The 18,795-nt window shown below is 35.0% G+C and overlaps 2 protein-coding genes across 2 annotated transcripts; both read left to right on the forward strand.

The window, feature by feature from the left end:
• Nucleotides 1–671: 671 nt before the first annotated feature.
• Nucleotides 672–7,190, forward strand: CYP12A2 (cytochrome P450 CYP12A2). Its single transcript, NM_001309003.1, is given in 5 exon segments — nucleotides 672–829; nucleotides 898–1,259; nucleotides 5,758–5,874; nucleotides 5,940–6,390; nucleotides 6,452–7,190. Coding segments are annotated over 5 exon segments (1,614 nt in total). The 5' UTR covers nucleotides 672–748; the 3' UTR covers nucleotides 7,055–7,190.
• A 5,070-nt stretch (nucleotides 7,191–12,260) lies between these two features.
• LOC101889684 (cytochrome P450 CYP12A2-like) lies at nucleotides 12,261–16,835 on the forward strand. Its single transcript, XM_005179997.4, has 5 exons — nucleotides 12,261–12,441; nucleotides 12,505–12,905; nucleotides 15,461–15,577; nucleotides 15,637–16,087; nucleotides 16,145–16,835. Exons 1-5 carry the CDS (start codon nucleotides 12,349–12,351, stop codon nucleotides 16,745–16,747), a joined length of 1,665 nt encoding a protein of 554 aa, XP_005180054.1. The 5' UTR covers nucleotides 12,261–12,348; the 3' UTR covers nucleotides 16,748–16,835.
• Nucleotides 16,836–18,795: the final 1,960 nt, after the last annotated feature.

An 18,795-nucleotide genomic window follows, 5' to 3' on the forward strand; every position in this document is an offset into this window, starting at 1 on the left:
ATTCACAATATTTGGGTTGAGACTTAAAAAGAAATCTACGAAATTGTGTTCTCTAAAATGTTTCTTGAAGATTAACCTTATTAAATAAAATTCCACGATATTTGGTCCGGAATTTCCTTAAAAATTCATGATATTTTCTAAAAAAAATCTACGACATTTAGTCCGACGATACTAGAAAAAAATTAAAAAAACAACAATATTTGATTTTAAAAAAAATATTGAAAAAATCTAAGCACTTCCATGATAATGTTTTCTTAAAAATAACCAATTTAGATCGGAGGTTCTTGTAAAAATACAAGCTATTTGCTTCGGAAATTCTTGAAAAAACCTCTATAGAAACTCTCTTGTTCCAAGTACACTTTAAGTTCTAACACTCATTCTCCAATCTTTTTTTTTAATAAATCCCACAATATGACGCGTTCTGATCGATAAACAAATAACCATGTAGTTGTCAAGTTCATGTTTTCTTTTCTAATTATTAATCAACCGGCACACTTCGTAGATAAATGCCGAACACAGGCCCCCTAGCCCAACAAGCGGCATAATCTGCAAAGCTTATTTCGACAGAGCTTTTGCTCGCTCAATGGAACAGAACAATTTTCAATGGTAGTTGGCGAAAAAATTACTCAACATTTCATCAGTCTTAAATCGTAAGCGGTGAAGAGAATTTACGATACGATATTGACGGTAAATAGCAAAGTATCCAAGCGAGCAGACAAACATTCAGTGAAAACAACTCAACGCGAAAATGTTGAAAACGAAACAACAAATAATAGCTCTGAATAGATTCAGATGTTGGACATCTAACCTTCCGGGTTTGCAACAACAAGTAAGTTTAAATGTGTTTAGAGAAATTTGTTTACATTTGGTTTTTAATAATTATTTTAATAATTATAGTGCCGCAACCAATCCACAGTGACAGCTGCATCATCCAAATGGGAACAGGCCAAGCCATTGAGTGAAATGCCCACCATAAGTCCCTTTCAACTTTTGCGTCATTTTTTTCCGGGTGGCAAATATACCAATCTTGATACCACCCAACTGATGTTGGCTTTTAGACGAGATTTTGGCCCGATAGTCTACTTAAAGGGTAGTCTTGGCAAACCCGATGTTGTCATGACCAATAATCCCCATGACTTCGAAAAGGCTTTACATAATCAAGGCATTTGGCCCATGCGTCCTGGCATGGAATATTTAAGTTATCATCGTCAAGTCCATCGCAAAGACATATTCCAGGGTGTGGAGGGTCTTTTGGGATCGTAAGTATAAATATATGTAGATGAGAAGTGTTAGAAAATAATCAATTATTGTTTTGCACGATAGCAAAGTAGCATTTTTGAAACCCAGAAATGCCTTTAAATGTTATGATTAATATTAAAACAGTTTTTACAACATCGTCAGTTAAGCCATGTATTTCAACAATCTGAGACTTTCTAAATCGCAATGTATTAAGAATTTCGTAAAATTATGGGTTGAACATATACCAAAGACTTTAGAATGATCAGACGGATGATATCTAATTTTGACAATGCTATTACTTCCGAGAAACCAATCGGTGTTTAACCCAATATATTCAAAATATGACCAAAAAATTAAGATAACTAAAATTAAAATAAAGTGAAGCCAAATTCAATATTTTGTGAAACAAATTCAACTTTTTATACCTCACAGCGTGTATATGCTGCGTATATTGCCTTATCGAGATATCGGTTGATACAGAATATTTTGAGTCGATCTACGATATCCGGCGCGCGATAATCTGGATAGGAGTAGTCGAACAAGTTTAAACTTTGTACGAAAGACGGACCAAACCTTTTGGTAGCTCCTACACAAAGAAGCAATATTTTTAAAATAAAAATCATCTCCAAAAAGATTCAAAATGTTTAAAAATCAATTTCAAACTTTGCATATCGTAATATTTGATCGAAAGATAGATCGAAAATAAAAAATATTGTCCCTATGAGCACAATTTTTAATAATCCCTAATTACATATGTGATGGAAATCGAAATATGTAGGGATTTTAAAATTGGTTTTTCTAAAGCTTTCGTATGTATTTCAAGGGTTATATGACATTTCGGCTATATACGTCATGGATTGTAAATAAAAACAAGTAAGCAAAGGCTATAGTCATGCAGGGCCGACCATGTGATACCATACAACACTACAATATGTTGGACGACCCCTTATGTCCAAATCCATTTTAGAAGATTTCACTTTTGAAATTATGTCATAGAGCCCGGTCTAAATATTACTCTAAGGTTTTTGACCGGGGGCATTTACCCAATATTTACTCACTCCGTCTTGTTGTTAGCTATTCAAAACAATTTTACACGAAAGTTGTGGTCCCTTTTTACAGCTTAATATAATCCAATGGTCATCCAAAGTGCTAGATTTCTTCCCTGCCTTAATTCTCTTTTAAAGCAAAATTCCGTGTCGATTGTTTTTCAATTGTGACCAGTACAGCGACTGCAAAGTCCGGACAATTTTAATTGTTTGGTCCATTTGAACCCCTGAATGTACATTTTCTGACCCTAACCCTACGCCCATTCACAATTTCCTGAGGATCGGACGATAATTGCGCTCTGTACATAATACCCTCCACACATGGTGTAAAAAAGAAAATTTACAAAATAAACAATTCAAAATTGTAAGTCAAATTGAAAAAATCGCATGCGCAAGAGACCATTTCGAATTGCTGAGAATTTTGAAAATCAGTCCAGCGGTTCTTGAACAGATTAACAAAGATCTATTTCTTTTACATATATATTGTACATATTTTGCTACGTATCCCATAGCTTGGCTATCGGAAGTGACATTGTGTTTTGCCGGGATTAAAAATGTTCGTGGTTTAATGGAAATTTTCTAATTTTTTAACATTAACAGGCGTGGTTCATTTTACCCGCTAAATATTGTCCGACGATCGTCCAAATTGTTAGGCTTCTGTCCAGCCCCTAACTCTAACTCCATGTAAAATTACGCGTCGATTGGTCGCGTCGATGTGGCTTCTAAAGCAACGGCAAAATCAGGAAACTTTTCTTTTCAATCCCTACATATTCAAAAACAATAGCCTTATATTCTGACACAAATAAAAGAAAGAATTCCGGCTACAAAAGTCGAGGGCTTTTAAAAGGTTTGTCAAAATCTTTTGAGACAGTTAAGTGAATTCCCTGCATATATTTTTTAAACACTTCCTGGCTATATAAATAGTGGATTTCTTTAAATATTTTTGAAAAATTAAGGGTTTTCAAAAAATTATATTGATGGTGTATTTAAAAATATATATTTTTAAAAAACTTCCTGGTCATATGTTTATCAAAAGCTATCGAATCAAGTAAGTTGGATTAAAAAAAAAAGACTTTCCAGGTAAAAATTAAGGATTGTTTTAATTTCAAATTTAATTTCATTTTTCGAATGAAAACTTTTTAAGTTTACCTCTGATTTTAAACCTATTTTTATGTTTTCACCATTTTTTGTAAAATTTTATGTCACTTTCAGGAGTAAACTCGAAAAAAGTCCAAGAAAAAATTGACCAAAAAAAATATAATAAGAAATATTTTAATTTACAATACAATTTGATAAAGAATATTTCTGTCTTTGAGAAGAATATTTTCTATTTCATCCTTCTAAGATGATGAGTTATTGCAGATTTTTGCACAAACTCACACAAATACGGCTTTAATATATATGAATTACTAGCGTTTAGGTAAGATTTATACATTTTAAGATTTATAAATTTTATGATAAGTCATTTTGTAAATTATTTAATTAATTATTCTACGATCCCGTTTAAATTGATTTTTAACCATATTGTCCCCTCTATTTAGTTACTTTGCTATGTAAACTTTCAAACGCCGATTCTTCTTTTTTTAGTTAGTTATATTTGTGGCACAGTGTTATAGAGTCAACAGCCCGGGTGGAAATTCAACTGAGGTCAAACAGAAAACTTATAAGTATATTTACAATTGTCTACAATTGTCGGTGAGAAAAACCTATTTTAAGCAAGATACGAATAAATTCGTAATTTTATTAATGTAATCTGCTATTTCTGCCAAATACTCCACAAAGAAGTAATGAAATTTACCAACAAGTATTTATCTGTAAAAGAGCATAGTCATTGCTACTTGTTATCAGTAGAATTTAGACATCAATAATTTTGATAGCATCAAACTCTATATACAATAACAAATTCAGATAATTAAAATTATATTTGTTAACATTTCGCGGTTCTTGTCCGTGGGGGTGGGAAACTGTGATATATAGGTACGTAGGTACTACGTACGCAGGACACACTTTGATTGGATTTTAAGGGACACTATACGCTTGCAAATCGTTGAATTTTATTATAAAAATGCGTGCTCTGTTAAGAAAGTTTATCGACCGCGACACTCTTTATATGGTCAGATTAATCGGCCTATTTCAATTTTGGCTATTGTAACTAAATTTCGCCCTAAATGTTTTACTCTACACCACACTGTGTTCATTGGCCATTTAACCACCAAAACGCTAAGGTAGAGTGCGAAAAAAATATGGCAGATGATGGCCATCAATTACTCTGTGCGAAGAAATTCAATTTTTTCAATAATTACAAGGAAAATCAAGCAAATTATTAAAGTAGATCTATCACAAGAAGACACACACAAGGCGTTTTTGAAGTTCACATCGAAAAGTAGCCAAAATAGAGGGAATAAGTTCTCCCCTCTTCCATACTTTTGGAAATTGTTCTACAATATTATTTGTTACAGTGAGTTTGTGCAAAAACCTCTAATAAAGCATTATTTTAGAAGAATGACTTCAGAGACAAAAATATGCTTCATCAAATTTCACTATAAGTCACCAAAGAAAAGAAATCTCTATTTCCAATGTATATCAAAAAAATATTTGCAATGTTCCCAAAATAAGGCGAAAATATTTCCTATTTTTTTTTTTTTATAAATTTTTCTTTTTTCGAATTGATACCTGAAAGTAACATATGATTACGTTTTAGACGAAAGGTGTCAAAAGAAGATTTATTCTACACAAAATTTCAGTATAAATTTCAGAATAAACCATTTATCTAGGTACAATAATTTTTTATGAAAATTACATTCAAAATTTATGTATCCATTTAACACGGTTCCAACCCTACTCAAAATCTTTCTTTGCATACATAAATTTTCGGAGAAAGTGTTAAAGTAAGAATTATTCTAAATAAAATTGGAAAATGACAACTGGACTTGATATTTCTCATTTTTAGATCAAAACTTCAAAGTGATTTTGGGCTAATAGGCCAAATGTTGTTAAGGTCCTTAGTTTTTCTTAGTTTTCACCATATACAAAATTGAGATCCATATAGTTTATATTCCGCTATAATTGGGATATATAGACGTCGATTCACATGTCATTTATTTCTTTAATTTCCTTCTTTTATTTTTTAATTATTTACCAGACATTTCTTGTAATTATGGAAAAAATAATTTTGTCGCACAGTGTCATTCCGAGTGATTTCAACAGATTCTATTCTGCAAAAAAATTATTTTTGGCTGAAAGACATTTTGCTCTTCTGAAAATATGAACTGACATAAATCATATCACCCAGGTGTAAAACATTTCGAAAGCATGTTTTAATACATTTTCCAATCTCTATATTGTGAACATAAAGAATTTAAGTAAAGAACTTGAAACATTTTCATATTTTTTTGAGTTTGTATCTTAGAGTGCATATTGACATAATTTAGTCTGACGACTGATTTAAATTAATTTCGCTTTATATTTACAGACAAGGAGAAGCATGGGGTTCATTTCGATCGGCCGTAAATCCAGTTTTAATGCAACCCAAGAATGTCCATTTATATTTCAATAAAATGTCGGAAGTCAATAAGGAATTTATGGAGCGGTAAGTTCCCATTTCTAAATAAACTCCATGAATAATATACCTAAAACTAACCTCTTTTCAAATAGAATTCGTAAAATTCGTGATCCTCAAACCCTGGAAGTTCCCGATAATTTCGAGGAAGAAATTAATCGTTGGACATTGGAATCGGTATCTGTGGTGGCGCTGGACAAACAATTGGGTTTGATTACCAAAAATCGTGATGATCCAACACCGAAACGTCTCTTCAAAGCTCTGACGGATTTCTTTGAAGCATCTGGTGATTTGGAATTCCAGCCATCCATATGGAAGTACATTAAGACACCAACATTTAAAAAGGCCATCAGAAGTTTGGATGAAATCACCGATATTACCAAAATGTATGTGGATGAGGCCTTCGAACGCATCGAGACTGAGAACAAAAATCGCAATGAGGAAAAGCCGGAAAATGAAAAGAGTGTTTTGGAGAAGCTCGTCAAGATTGACAAACAAATTGCCATGGTTATGGCCATGGATATGCTGATGGCTGGGGTGGATACGGTAAGGAGAATTTTAAAATGTGTGTGTTGGTTTTTTGTTAACATATTTCCACTTTTTCTAGACTTCTTCCACCTTTACGGGTCTTTTACTATGCTTGGCCAAAAATCCCGAAAAGCAACAAAAATTGCGCGAGGAAATCATGCAATTGTTACCCCAAAAGGATTCAGAATTCAATGAAGCTGTTTTCAAAAACATGCCCTATTTGAGGGCCTGCATCAAGGAATCGCTACGTGTCTATCCCTTGACGGTGGGTAATGCTCGCACCCAGGCCAATGATGTTGTGATCAGTGGCTATCGTGTTCCCAAAGGTACTCTGATATCCATGAACTCGGTGACTCTAATCAAAGATGATGCTCATTATCCTCGTGCCCGTGAATTTTTACCCGAACGCTGGTTGAGAGCTTCCAAGGAAAATGAAAAATCCGCTGAATGTCCACATGCCTTGAAGGCCAGCAGTCCTTTCGTTTATTTACCTTTTGGTTTTGGATCCCGTAGTTGTATTGGCCGCCGTATTGCCGAAATGGAATTGGAATTGGGCATAGCGCGTCTGATTCGCAATTTCCATGTGGAATTCAATTATCCCACTGATAAGGCTTTCAAGAGTCTGTTGATAAGTGTCCCCAATATCCCATTGAAATTTAAATTTACTGATGTAAACAATTAAAAAAAAATGAATGTGAGAAATATTTGTAGAAAAAAAAATTGTAAAAAATTATTTATTGTACAGTATTTATGGTTTATCTAGAAATATTAAAAAAGAAACTGTGTGAAAGAATAAAACATAAATAAAATATTAAGAAAAGAAATGTGGTGAAATTAAGCAAGAGCCCAGCTATAGTTTTCAAAAAGTCCAACGACTTATTCTTTAAAATTTTGGCTTTACAGGGTGAGAAAAAAAAATGCAATAAAGTCACACGCCATAACATTTACCTTCTTTTAATTTGTTTTTGAATGAAAGCAAAATATAGTGTCAAAATAGAATAGTGTCAAATTTTAGAATAAGTTTAGATTTGTTCGAATTGGTCATATGGGGCCATACCAAAAAGTTGGCCCATATGGCCCATTTTCCGTTTGTCTGTCCATCGCATAGTATAACTATTGAGATGAAATTTTCCAAACAATATTTGTTTGGACCAAGGACGACCCTATTGAAATTGGTGCAAATCAGTTCAAATGCACATAAACAGGATGAGATAAAAAACTGCAACCAAATTCAGACTGCTGTCATTTCTAACTGGCTGACTGTTAAAATTATTGACAGCTCATTATATTGGTTACATGTGTGCTAAAGCATTTTGGTGAGGATTTTCCGAAATATAGTTATTCGTGATGGAGTTTAAGCGTGATAACGTGATTTTTTTTATATTTGGCTAGAAAACCACTAGTGGCTATCGTTAGAGTACTCCAGCATTTAAATGTGAATAAATCTTTTGTGTCTCGTACCATCGATCGTTACCGTGATGAGCCCGACATCAAGGAAGTGGACGGAAGAAAACAGCAACATCAGCAGAAATGGTTCGAAAAATAAAGAAGCTACTTGTTCGAAACCCGCGTCGTAGTGGCCGAAAAATGGCAGGTGAGCTGAACATATCGCAATATTCCATTCGGCAAATATTGAAAAATGAAAAAAAGTGTTTACCTGCCAAAGAGCTCAGCTAAAAATGTTCACCCTTGGTTGGCCATCAAAACTCAAGCGCCGGCCATGGTGATGGTGTGGGCTGCTATAACAGCCGATGCTCGCTCTCCGCTTGTATTAATCGACCGAAAGTAGCGAAAATATTCTGGAGGGTGTATAAAAACCTTGGGTTCGCAAACATTTTGGCCGAAGACCTTGGACATTCCAACAGGTCTCAGCACCATCGCACTCAGCACGCGCCTCCCAAGAATAGTTACAAAATGAGGTCCCTCGCTTTATTTCCAGCGTACAATGACTACAAAAATCTCCGGATACTAATCCGTTGGACTATTGTGTCTGGAGTATTTTGGAAACCAAGGTTGGCACTAAAAAATACCAAAGTGTCGATCACTTCAAGCAAGCGCTTCGTCGGGAATGGGCCATAATACCGCAGAGCAACATTCGGGCAGCGTGTGACGGTTTCATTCAATAAAATTTCAAAAATTTAAAAATTATGGCGTTTGACTTTGTTGTAGTTTTTTATCTCGCCCTGAATATATATTCGGTGTCAGCGTAAAATTCTATGTCGATTTAGCAATGTCCGTCTGTTGCAATCACGCTACCTTTCGAACGAATTGGGATAGAAGGCTAGCATTTTACACTCATGTTCGTAAAAGGGCCATATTGTTTCACACTTTCGTATAGCCCATATATATATAAGATTTGCTTCAAACTTTTCATTTGAGGATTTCAATGAGTTCAACAGCTTATGACAAAAAATTGCGTATGCAGGTCAACGTCTTCGTATAGCCCTCATATGACTATACATCCCTATATACGGTATGTTGATGATTTTAGCCACATTATTCATTCATCGTTTTACATTTGGCATTTGAAGATCGTAATGGTTACTACAACCTACGATAGAAAATTATCTATGCAGGTCCGCGTCTTCGCATAGCACACATGTAACGATATCTCCCTTTACTCGGTATTTTGATAATATTAGCGAAATTATTCTGGGGAATTGTTTCATTTTTCGTATTTGAAGTTCTGAAACGGCATTTTTGATGCAAAAAATAATATCAATATGATAAATAAAATTTAATTTTTTTACTGTGCATATTTTGTTGACAAATTATATACAACTGATAAAAATATCACAGGGTCACTTTTGACTAAAACATAATGCAAAGACCTGTCCACTTTTTGATAGTATATAATAATTGATATGAGTCAATGGAATAACTTTCGTAAGGGTCCATTGAATAAAGATATCAATGCATAAATTATACTAACAAGAATTAGATACATACAATTTTATAGCCATACTTTTTAACAAAATTCTTAAATAATTCCTTCCCCCTCCGTAGTGTTTCTGCCCAATATTTCACCTCTACATAATTTTTTTACCGATTTCTGTTTTCAAACACATATTCGTAATATAAACAATTAAAAAAAGAAATAAAGGGAGAGAGCGAAATCAATTAATAAATTATTTGACGCGAATTAAAATTTCGCTATACGCTTGAAAAGCTCTCATTTGAGCGAGAATATTTTGTTATCAGTCTGCCTACACTCAATCAAAGCACGTCTATTATCATTTGAGGAATTAAGAAGCGTATAGTTAATGATTGGCCGTTTCGTCTGTTTGTCTATCCATTCTAACACGATGACAATGTTCATGCTTTCTTTAGATATTTACGAGGGTAGTATTGCAATTTGGATCAAAAGTTAAAAAGTTTCAGTCGGCAACACACAATATGGGTATGTACACATGGACTAAGCAATTACCACAAAAAAAATAAAGAAATAATAATAAAAATTCAGATTCGTGAAGTTTTGTAGAATCACTATCACTAAAATTAATTTTACCAATTCCAGGGATAATGGATAGAAAGAGCTTGAATTGAAAAATAACTTCTATGAAAAAAAACATTTTTTTTTTACCCAAGTGACGAGATCGTAAGCTCAATAGAAGAGGAACCAAAGAATTAAATAAAAGTACAATTCATTTGGAAAATCTTCTAAATCTTACAACCGCACTTATAAACATTTACATCATTCTCCATTAATAAACAATCGTTGTTTTTATAAAAACAACAATAAAAGGGATTAAGCCTGACCATTTTGAAATAACAAAATACTATGGTATCCCGAACAAACAAAGCCAACACTGTTCTATTCTTAAAATATTTATAAAAACCTCACCATTTTTCAATAATGTTCCTAAGAAGCCCAAAATGTTTGTCCGGGAATATTTATGGTTCGGAAGTTTCGAGAAATATTTTTAAAAATCCAAAAGCTCATTCCAAGTGTTTTAAGAAATCTAAAATTTTTAGACAAGTCGTCCTTGATACCCATTTTTATACCCTACACCCATGTCATGGTATTATGTCTTTGTGCATTTGTTTGTAACAGGCAAAAGGAAACGAGATAGACCGATAGTTCCTTTTGATGATATGCAGCATCACATTCTGAGTCGATCCGTCAGTCTGTCTATGCATGTTGTAAACAAAGTACAGTAAATTATTTTTGAAAAACCTCCACGATTCATAATTGAAAAATTATTTTTTAAAACTTAGATTTTTTTTAATTCAGCTACTTAAAAAAATTATTTAAAACAAAAATCATGGTTAAGGTTCCTGCATTTCATGAAAGTATATGGTCAATAAATCCTTGAAAATTATTTTTAACCAGTAAAGAAAGTCTTAAAGTCGGGCGGGGCCGACTTTATGATACCCTACACCACTTTGCTAATTTAGTAGAGCTCCGCATAACAATTAAAAGTTTTTATGGGAGATTTCAATCATACACGCTATGATTATAATTATAATTTAAAGTTCAAAGGACTAAATATGCCGATGCATTTGTATCTTTTAAATTCGGACTTGTTTTGCCCAATTGGTGCACAATTAATTTGAAATCGGATAAAAATATATATGGGAGCTATATCCAAATCGAAACCGATCTCGAAAAAAGTTGGCAAAGATATTTCGGAGCTGTATTTGATATATTTCCCTGAATATCGTTGTTACGGAGTGCATATTACGGTTGTGGGTAACAAATATGACAAATCGGATGAACCGTATATATGGGAGCTATAGCTATATCTGAACCGATCTTCACCAAATTTGACATACCAACTTCTAGACTCAGTTCGGTCGTAAGTGCCAAATTTCATAAAATTTGGGCAAATATTAGACGTTTGGTGCACAATCAAAGGTAAATCGGACGAAGTTATATATTGGAGCTATATCCAAATCTGAACCGATCTCGATAAAATTTAGCAAATGTATTTCTGAGGTGTATTTGATATATTTCCCCAAATATTGTTGTTACAGAGTGCATATTACGGCTGCGAACGGCAAAAATAGCAAATCGGATGAAAAATATATATGGGAGCTATAGCTATATCTGAACCGATTTCGATCAAATTTGGCGTACTTATTTTCAGGCTTAATTTGGTTGTATGTGCAAAATTCCATACTATTCGAGCTGATATTACACGTTTGGTGCACAATAAAATGCAAATCGGACGAAGATATATATGGGAGCTATATCCAAATTTTGACCGATTATATCCAATTTCAATAGGGTTCGTCCTTGGGCCAAACAAATGATTTGTGCCAAATTTCATCCGGATAGGGCAATAAATGCGATCTGTATTTTGTTTACAAAAATACATGGACAGACGGACGGACGGACATGCATAAATCGACTCAGAATGTGATTCTATGCAGATCATATGGGTCTATCTTATTTCTTTTTGCCTGTTACAAACAAATGCACAAATACATAATACCCTGACCACCTTGTGGTGTAGGGTATAAGAATCCACGGTTCAAGGCCCTTAAAATTATTTTGAAAAAATCTGCGACAAGCTTACAAAAAACATTTTTTAAAAAAATTACAACTGAAAAATATTGAAAAAACTACGATTCATGGTCAAAAAAAATATTTAAAAAAAATTCAATTCATGTAAAATATTTTTTAAAACATTAAAATTTGTGGTTCGAATTCGTGATCAGGAAAAACATGACCAGAAAAAAAATAAAATTAGAAATCCATGATTAACAGTTGGAAAAAACCACTTTAAGTTCCCCCTCAGCTAGAAGGATTGCTTTTTCCAATTGACGACTAAAGAAATATGACTAGAAAGAACTTATTTACATTTTGCAATCCCACCTCGTAAATGCCAAATATTAAAAGCTCTGCTAATGATCTAGCATGAGAATTTTGCGAATAGTTTTCTAGCACCCAGTTAGTCGCAAAACTGCTGTGGAAGAAGTCGTTTGATATTTAAGAATAAATCAAAATTGGAAAAATAGTTAAACACAGCAATGTTAAAAACAAGAATTTGCCAAATCACCACAAAAAATTCTAATTTTCGAAGTATTATTCTGCTCAATTCCGCCCCAGCTCTAAAGAATCAAGTGAGAAAGAAAAAAATAAATAAATTAATAGAAAAAAAGCATTTTTTATTAAATTAATTCTAGTGGCGTTCGCGTTCATCAATTGCCGCCACGACAGATATAAACAATGGCGAAGCGAATATTGCCAACAGTCAAACGGAATGGGAACAGGCCAAACCATTCGAAGAAATGCCCAAAATGAGTGGTTTCCAATTTCTTAAGAATTTTCTTCCTGGAGGAAAGTACTCTAAATTGGATACATCACAACTGATGTTGGCTTTGAAGGAGGACTTGGGACCAATTGGTCGTTTGAAAATTTCTCCCGGCCAACCCTACGCCGTTTTCACTCACAATCCTCAGGATTTTGAAATGGCTCTGCGCAATGAAGGCATTTGGCCCGTCCGTCCCGGTTCAGAGGCTTTATTTTATCATCGTAACGTCCATCGGGCTGATGTCTTTCAAGGCGTTGAGGGTCTTATCGGAACGTAAGTGAATCTCATTTGTTTTGTGAATATAACAGTTTTTGCTTATTTGTTCTTTACCGTTCTGCTAAATTTAAGTGCAAAGTGATTTTGAGGCATGACAAGTCATTTTGTATTTGTCAAACTATGACGTAGAATAATTATAGATTGTAAACAATTTAATATTATGGAGTGGAAACAATGACGTATTAAGCATTCTTTTTTGAAGATTAACAATAATTTTGAATTTTTCTGTCACACATGATAGACAAACAAACAATTAAATAAGTTTGACCATTGCGTGACATTCAAATGTCAAAAAGTGGAATTAATTTTTTTTTTTAATGTTGCCTAAAAAAGAAGAATCAGTCCGAATTTATGAAAGTAATGATTATTATTTGTTCTAATGCTCTCGAATTGCGATATACGAAGTTTGAACAAAATCAGAATCTGACTTCGAATTGTACAAGAGTTTCTATAAATTAAACTATTTTACTACGTAGTGAAAGGCGCAGGAAAGTAAGTGGGCCAATATTTTGCATTATCTCTCCTGTTCTAAGCTTTACATAAATCCCACAACGGACCAAGTTTGGACAATATCGGTTTATATGAGTTATGCATGATTTTTTTATTTATTTCGAAATTGTTGAACTTTTTGGAGGTAGAACCAAAGTAGATTTTAGATTTTACATTTTTGTGCATTCTTACACTAGTTCAAAATAGACAAAAAAATTGGGATGTGAACAATTTGAAGAAAATCGGACTTTGAGCTTCATGAACTTTTGTGGGGGAGCTACATTAATATGCGGACTATTATTGTCCATTTTCGATTTTGACCTATATCTTGTCTAAGTGTTAGGATATACTCAGTTTAAACTACATCGGATTCTCCATTCGCTCAATATGAGTTTTTAATGTTTTTTGTAAAAATTTTGAAGTTATGCGGGAGAGGTACCTTAGTGAGTGGACCGATTTAGTCGAATTTCACACTTTCTTTTAATATACCCGGCGAGGTGAAAATACTGCAACCAACTTCAGACTGCTGTCATTTCTAAGCCACTCGTCCGACAGCTCATTATATTGTTTACAAGCGTACAAAAGCATTTTGGTGAGAATTTTCCAGAAAAAAAAGTTATTCGTGATGGAATTCAATCGTAATAGTGTGATTTCTTTATATTTGGCTGGAAAACCACAAATGGATATCGTTAGAGTACTCCAGCATTTAAATGTGAATAAATCTTTTATGTCTCGTACCATTGCTCGTTACCGTGATACTGATAGCGTACTCCGACGTCAAGGAAGTGGACGGAAGAAAACAGAAACATCAGCAGAAATGGTTCGCAAAGTAAAGAAGCGACTTGATCGAAACCCGCGTCGCAGTGGTCGCAAAATGGCTCGTGAGCTGAACCTATCGCAATATTCCATTCAGCAGATATTGAAAAATGAGCTGGGGGTAAAGCCATTGAAATTCGAAAAAGTGCAAGAACTTACACTGCAATAGAAAGAAAATAGACTCAAAAGAGCTAAAGAGTTGCTTCTCTTGGCCAAAAGTGGTGAACTGCCGAATTTGGTTTGAGAAAACATTCGTTGAACAACAGTTTGCAAACAAACAAAATTATCGTGTTTACTTGCCAAAGAGGTCAGCTGCACATTCGGTTGGCCACCAGAACTCAATCGCCGACTATGGTGAATATGTGTGGCGCCCTAACAGCCGATGGTTGCTCTCCGCTCGTATTAATCGACCGTGGCATCAGAATAAATGCCGAATAATATCGCGAAAATATTATGGAGGGTGTATTAAAGCCTTGGGTACGCAAACAATTTGGCCGCAGACCTTGGACATTCCAAAAGGACTCAGCACCATCGCACTCAGCACGCGCCACCCAAGAATGGTTACAAAATGAGGTTCCTCGGACAAATTTATTTCCAGCGCACAATGGCCACCAAAATCTCCGGATACCAATCCGGTGGGTTATTGTGTCTGGAGTATTTTGGAAAGTAAGGTTGGCACCAAAGTGTCGATCACCACAAACAAGCGCTTGGCCGGGAATGGGCCAAAATACAGCAGAGCAACATTCGGGCAGCGTGTGATGGTTTCCTTGACCAAATGTGATCGAAATGTAATATTTGGATGTATGTTGGTATCAGATATGGAGATGGTTTTTTGAATATCCGTACTATAATTGTACAAAATGGTGCTAAATTTAGTAATGGGGAGAATACTGAGCTGAAATCCTGAAATAACATATTAAGGTCACTGTTAGTATCTGGTGTTGAGATCTGGCTGTTCTAAAAGTACCTAATGCTACCGAATTTGGTATAAGTTGAAGTGATAGAGCTGGAATCCTGAAATTTGCTTTGGATGACATTGTTGGTGTCTGTGGTTGAGAGAAAGAGCTGATAGAAAGAGCTCTTTCAATGAAACATGGAAAAATAGAATTTTTGAACATTGTTACGGGTCATATCAGTATATTACGATAAATGGGCTTTTAAAATTGTTAAACATCAAAATTTTAACTTTTGTTAGTGATTTTCGATTTTGAGATCAAACATTTTTTTCATCAAACATTCAATTCCAGGCAAGGCGAAAAATGGGGCACATTTCGATCAACAGTAAATCCGGTTCTTATGCAACCCAAGAATGTACGCCTGTACTTCCAGAAAATGTCGCAGGTCAATAAGGAATTTATGGAAAGGTAAGATCCCAAAAAATCTCTCCCAAAACTTTGCCTTGAATTCTAATGCCTTTTTCCAGAATCCGACAAATTCGCGATCCTCAAACATTGGAAGTTCCCGACACTTTCGAAGAAGAAATGAATCGCTGGACCTTGGAATCAGTATCGGTTGTGGCACTGGATAAACAATTGGGTTTGATTAGTGAAAATCGTGATAATCCCACAGCAAAGCGTATGTTCCAAGCTTTGACCGATTTCTTTAACTACTCCCTGGAAATTGAATTCAAACCTTCGATTTGGAAATATTACAAAACAAAAACGTTCAAAAATTTAATGAAAAGTCTAGATGAAATAACGGATATAACCAGGGATTTTGTTGAAGAGGCCATTGTTCGGCTGGAAGAAGAGCGGAAGATGGGAGTGCCTGAGAAACCGGATAGTGAGAAAAGTGTTTTGGAGAAACTGATTAAAATCGACAAGAAAATTGCCATGGTTATGGCCATGGATATGTTGATGGCTGGGGTGGATACGGTAAGAAACTGTAAACAACACAATTAAAATAAATTATAAATAAAAATTTCTTAACAGACCTCTACAACGTTTACTGGGCTCCTACTGTGCTTGGCCAAGAATCCCGAGAAACAAGAAAAACTACGCGAAGAAGTGCGAAAACTTTTGCCCCACAAGGATTCCGAGTTTAATGAAGCTGTTTTCAAAAATATGCCCTATTTGAGGGCCTGCATCAAGGAGTCGCTGCGTGTCTATCCCTTGGCTATTGGCAATGCTCGTGAACCTGTAAATGATGTGGTATTAAGTGGTTACCGGGTACCCAAGGGAACGCGCGTTTCAATGATTTCTACTTCATTGCTAAACGATGATAATCATTATCCCAGAGCTAAGGAATTTTTGCCGGAACGTTGGCTAAGACCATCCAAAGAGACTGACGGTACCGCCGAATGCCCACACGCTTTGAAGGCTAGCAGTCCATTCATTTATTTACCTTTCGGATTTGGTTCACGTAGCTGCATTGGCCGTCGCATTGTAGAAATGGAGTTGGAACTGGGCATTGCACGTCTGATACGCAACTTCCAAGTGGAATTCAATTATCCCACCGAAAACGCTTTCAAGAGTCTTTTGATTAATGTTCCCAATATTCCATTGAAATTTAAATTTACCGATATCAAAGATTAGGATTTTCGCTTTTTAGGACCAGATTTTAAAAAATGTATGTGTCACGATTTGTAAATTGATTAATAAATATCGATTGTAAATATTACAATTACTATTAGTTATTAGCACTGAACAAAATAAGAAAGTATCAGCCAGTTTGTTGACAAACTGGCATTCAATGACGATTTATGCACGTTTACAGGGTGAGATAAAAAAAAAAGACTGCAACAAAGTCAAACGCCATAATTTTTACATTTTTCTTTTAATTTTATTGAATGGAAGCAGATAATGTCGGAAATAGTATTAAATTTTAGGATAATTTTAGATTTGTTCCAATTGGTCACTTTTGGCACGAATTATGACCTTCAAACTGCCAATGAAACCGTCACACGCTGCCCGAAGGTTGCTCTGCGGTTTTGGCCCATTCCCGGCGAAGCGCTTGCATGAGGTGTTCGACACTGTGGTATTTTTTAGTGTCAACCTTGCTTTCCAAAATACTCCAGACACAATAGTCCAACGTATTCGTATCCGGAGATTTTGGTGGAGATTTTGGAAATGAAGCGAGGAACCTCATTTTGTAACCATTCTTGGGTGGCGCGTGCTGAGTCCTGTTGGAATGTCCAAGGTTGTGGCCAAAATGTTTGTGTGCCCAAGGCTTTAATACACCCTTCAGATGCCACGGTTGATTAATACGAGAGAGCGACCCAAACCATCACCATGGCCGGTGCTTGAGTTCTGGTGGCCAACCGAAGACGCACATTTTAAGCTGATCTCTTTGGCAAGTAAACACGATCATTTAGTTAGTTTACAAACTGCTGGACAACGAATCTTTCTCATCGGAGAAAACCAAATTTAGCTCATTTGAGTTTATTTTCTTTCTGTTGCGGTGTAAGTTCTTGCTCTTTTTGGAATTTCAATGGCTTTACCTCGAGCTCATTTTTTAATATTTGCCGAATGGAATATTCCGATATGTACAGCTCACGAGCCATTTTTCGTCCACCGCTTCACTGCGTCCGCTCCTTTACTTTTCAAACCATTTCTGCTGATGTTGCTGTTTTCTTCCGTCCATTTCCTTGACGTAGCTACCAGTATCACGGTAACAAGCGATGGTATGAGACACAAAAGATTTATTCACATTTAAATGCTGGAGTTCTCTAACGAAAGCCACTTGTTTTTTTCCAGCCAACTATAAAGAAATCACACTATCACGCTTGAATATCATCAAGAATAACTTCTTTTCTGGTAAATTCTCACAAAATTGTAAACAATATAATGAGCTGTCACCGGAATAATTTTAACAGCTGTCGGACGAGTGGCTTAGAAATGAAAGCAGTCTGAAGTTGGTTGCAGTTTTTTTCATCTTACCCTGTACATTGTTAAAAACTGCCTTTAAACGGATTCGTAGCAAATACCCGCATCACAATAAATGCCGAATATTATCGCGAAAATATTCTGGAGGGTGTATTAAAGCCTTGGGCACGCAAACATTTTGCCGCAGACCTTGGACATTCCAACAGGACTCAGCACCATCGTATTCAGCACGCGCCACCCAAGAATGGTTACAAATTGAGGTTCCTCGCTTCATTTCCAGCGCACAATGGCCACCAAAATCTCCGGATACCAATCCGCATTTTAGAAAGCAAGGTCGGCACTAAAAAATACCAAAGTGTCGATCACCTCAGGCAAACGCTTCGTCGTGATGTATGATGATGTAAATATTATGGCGTTTGACTTTGTTGCAGTTTTTTTTTTTATCTCACCCGGAATGGAAAAAAATTACGAAAATTATACCTATTGTAACTCGCTTAAGGAACCAAAATGTAGACCAAAATATTTCTCGTTAATATTGTCAATAATATTGCACACAACACCCTATGCAATGCAATATTTCCAAAAAAAAAACTCAATTCGATAATTTCAACAAATGGCACAATGTAAAATGTAGCTCTACTTAAATAATCTTCTGGGGTTTCCTCTAATTATAGAAAAATTTAATTTCTGTCTCCCTGGGTAATCAAAATACAAATATGTTGTTAAACTGCCTCTTAGCATTCAAAGCTACAGAATTT

The sequence above is a fragment of the Musca domestica genome, unplaced genomic scaffold (genome assembly GCF_030504385.1).
Source record: "Musca domestica strain aabys unplaced genomic scaffold, Musca_domestica.polishedcontigs.V.1.1 1, whole genome shotgun sequence".
Lineage (NCBI taxonomy): Eukaryota > Metazoa > Arthropoda > Insecta > Diptera > Muscidae > Musca > Musca domestica.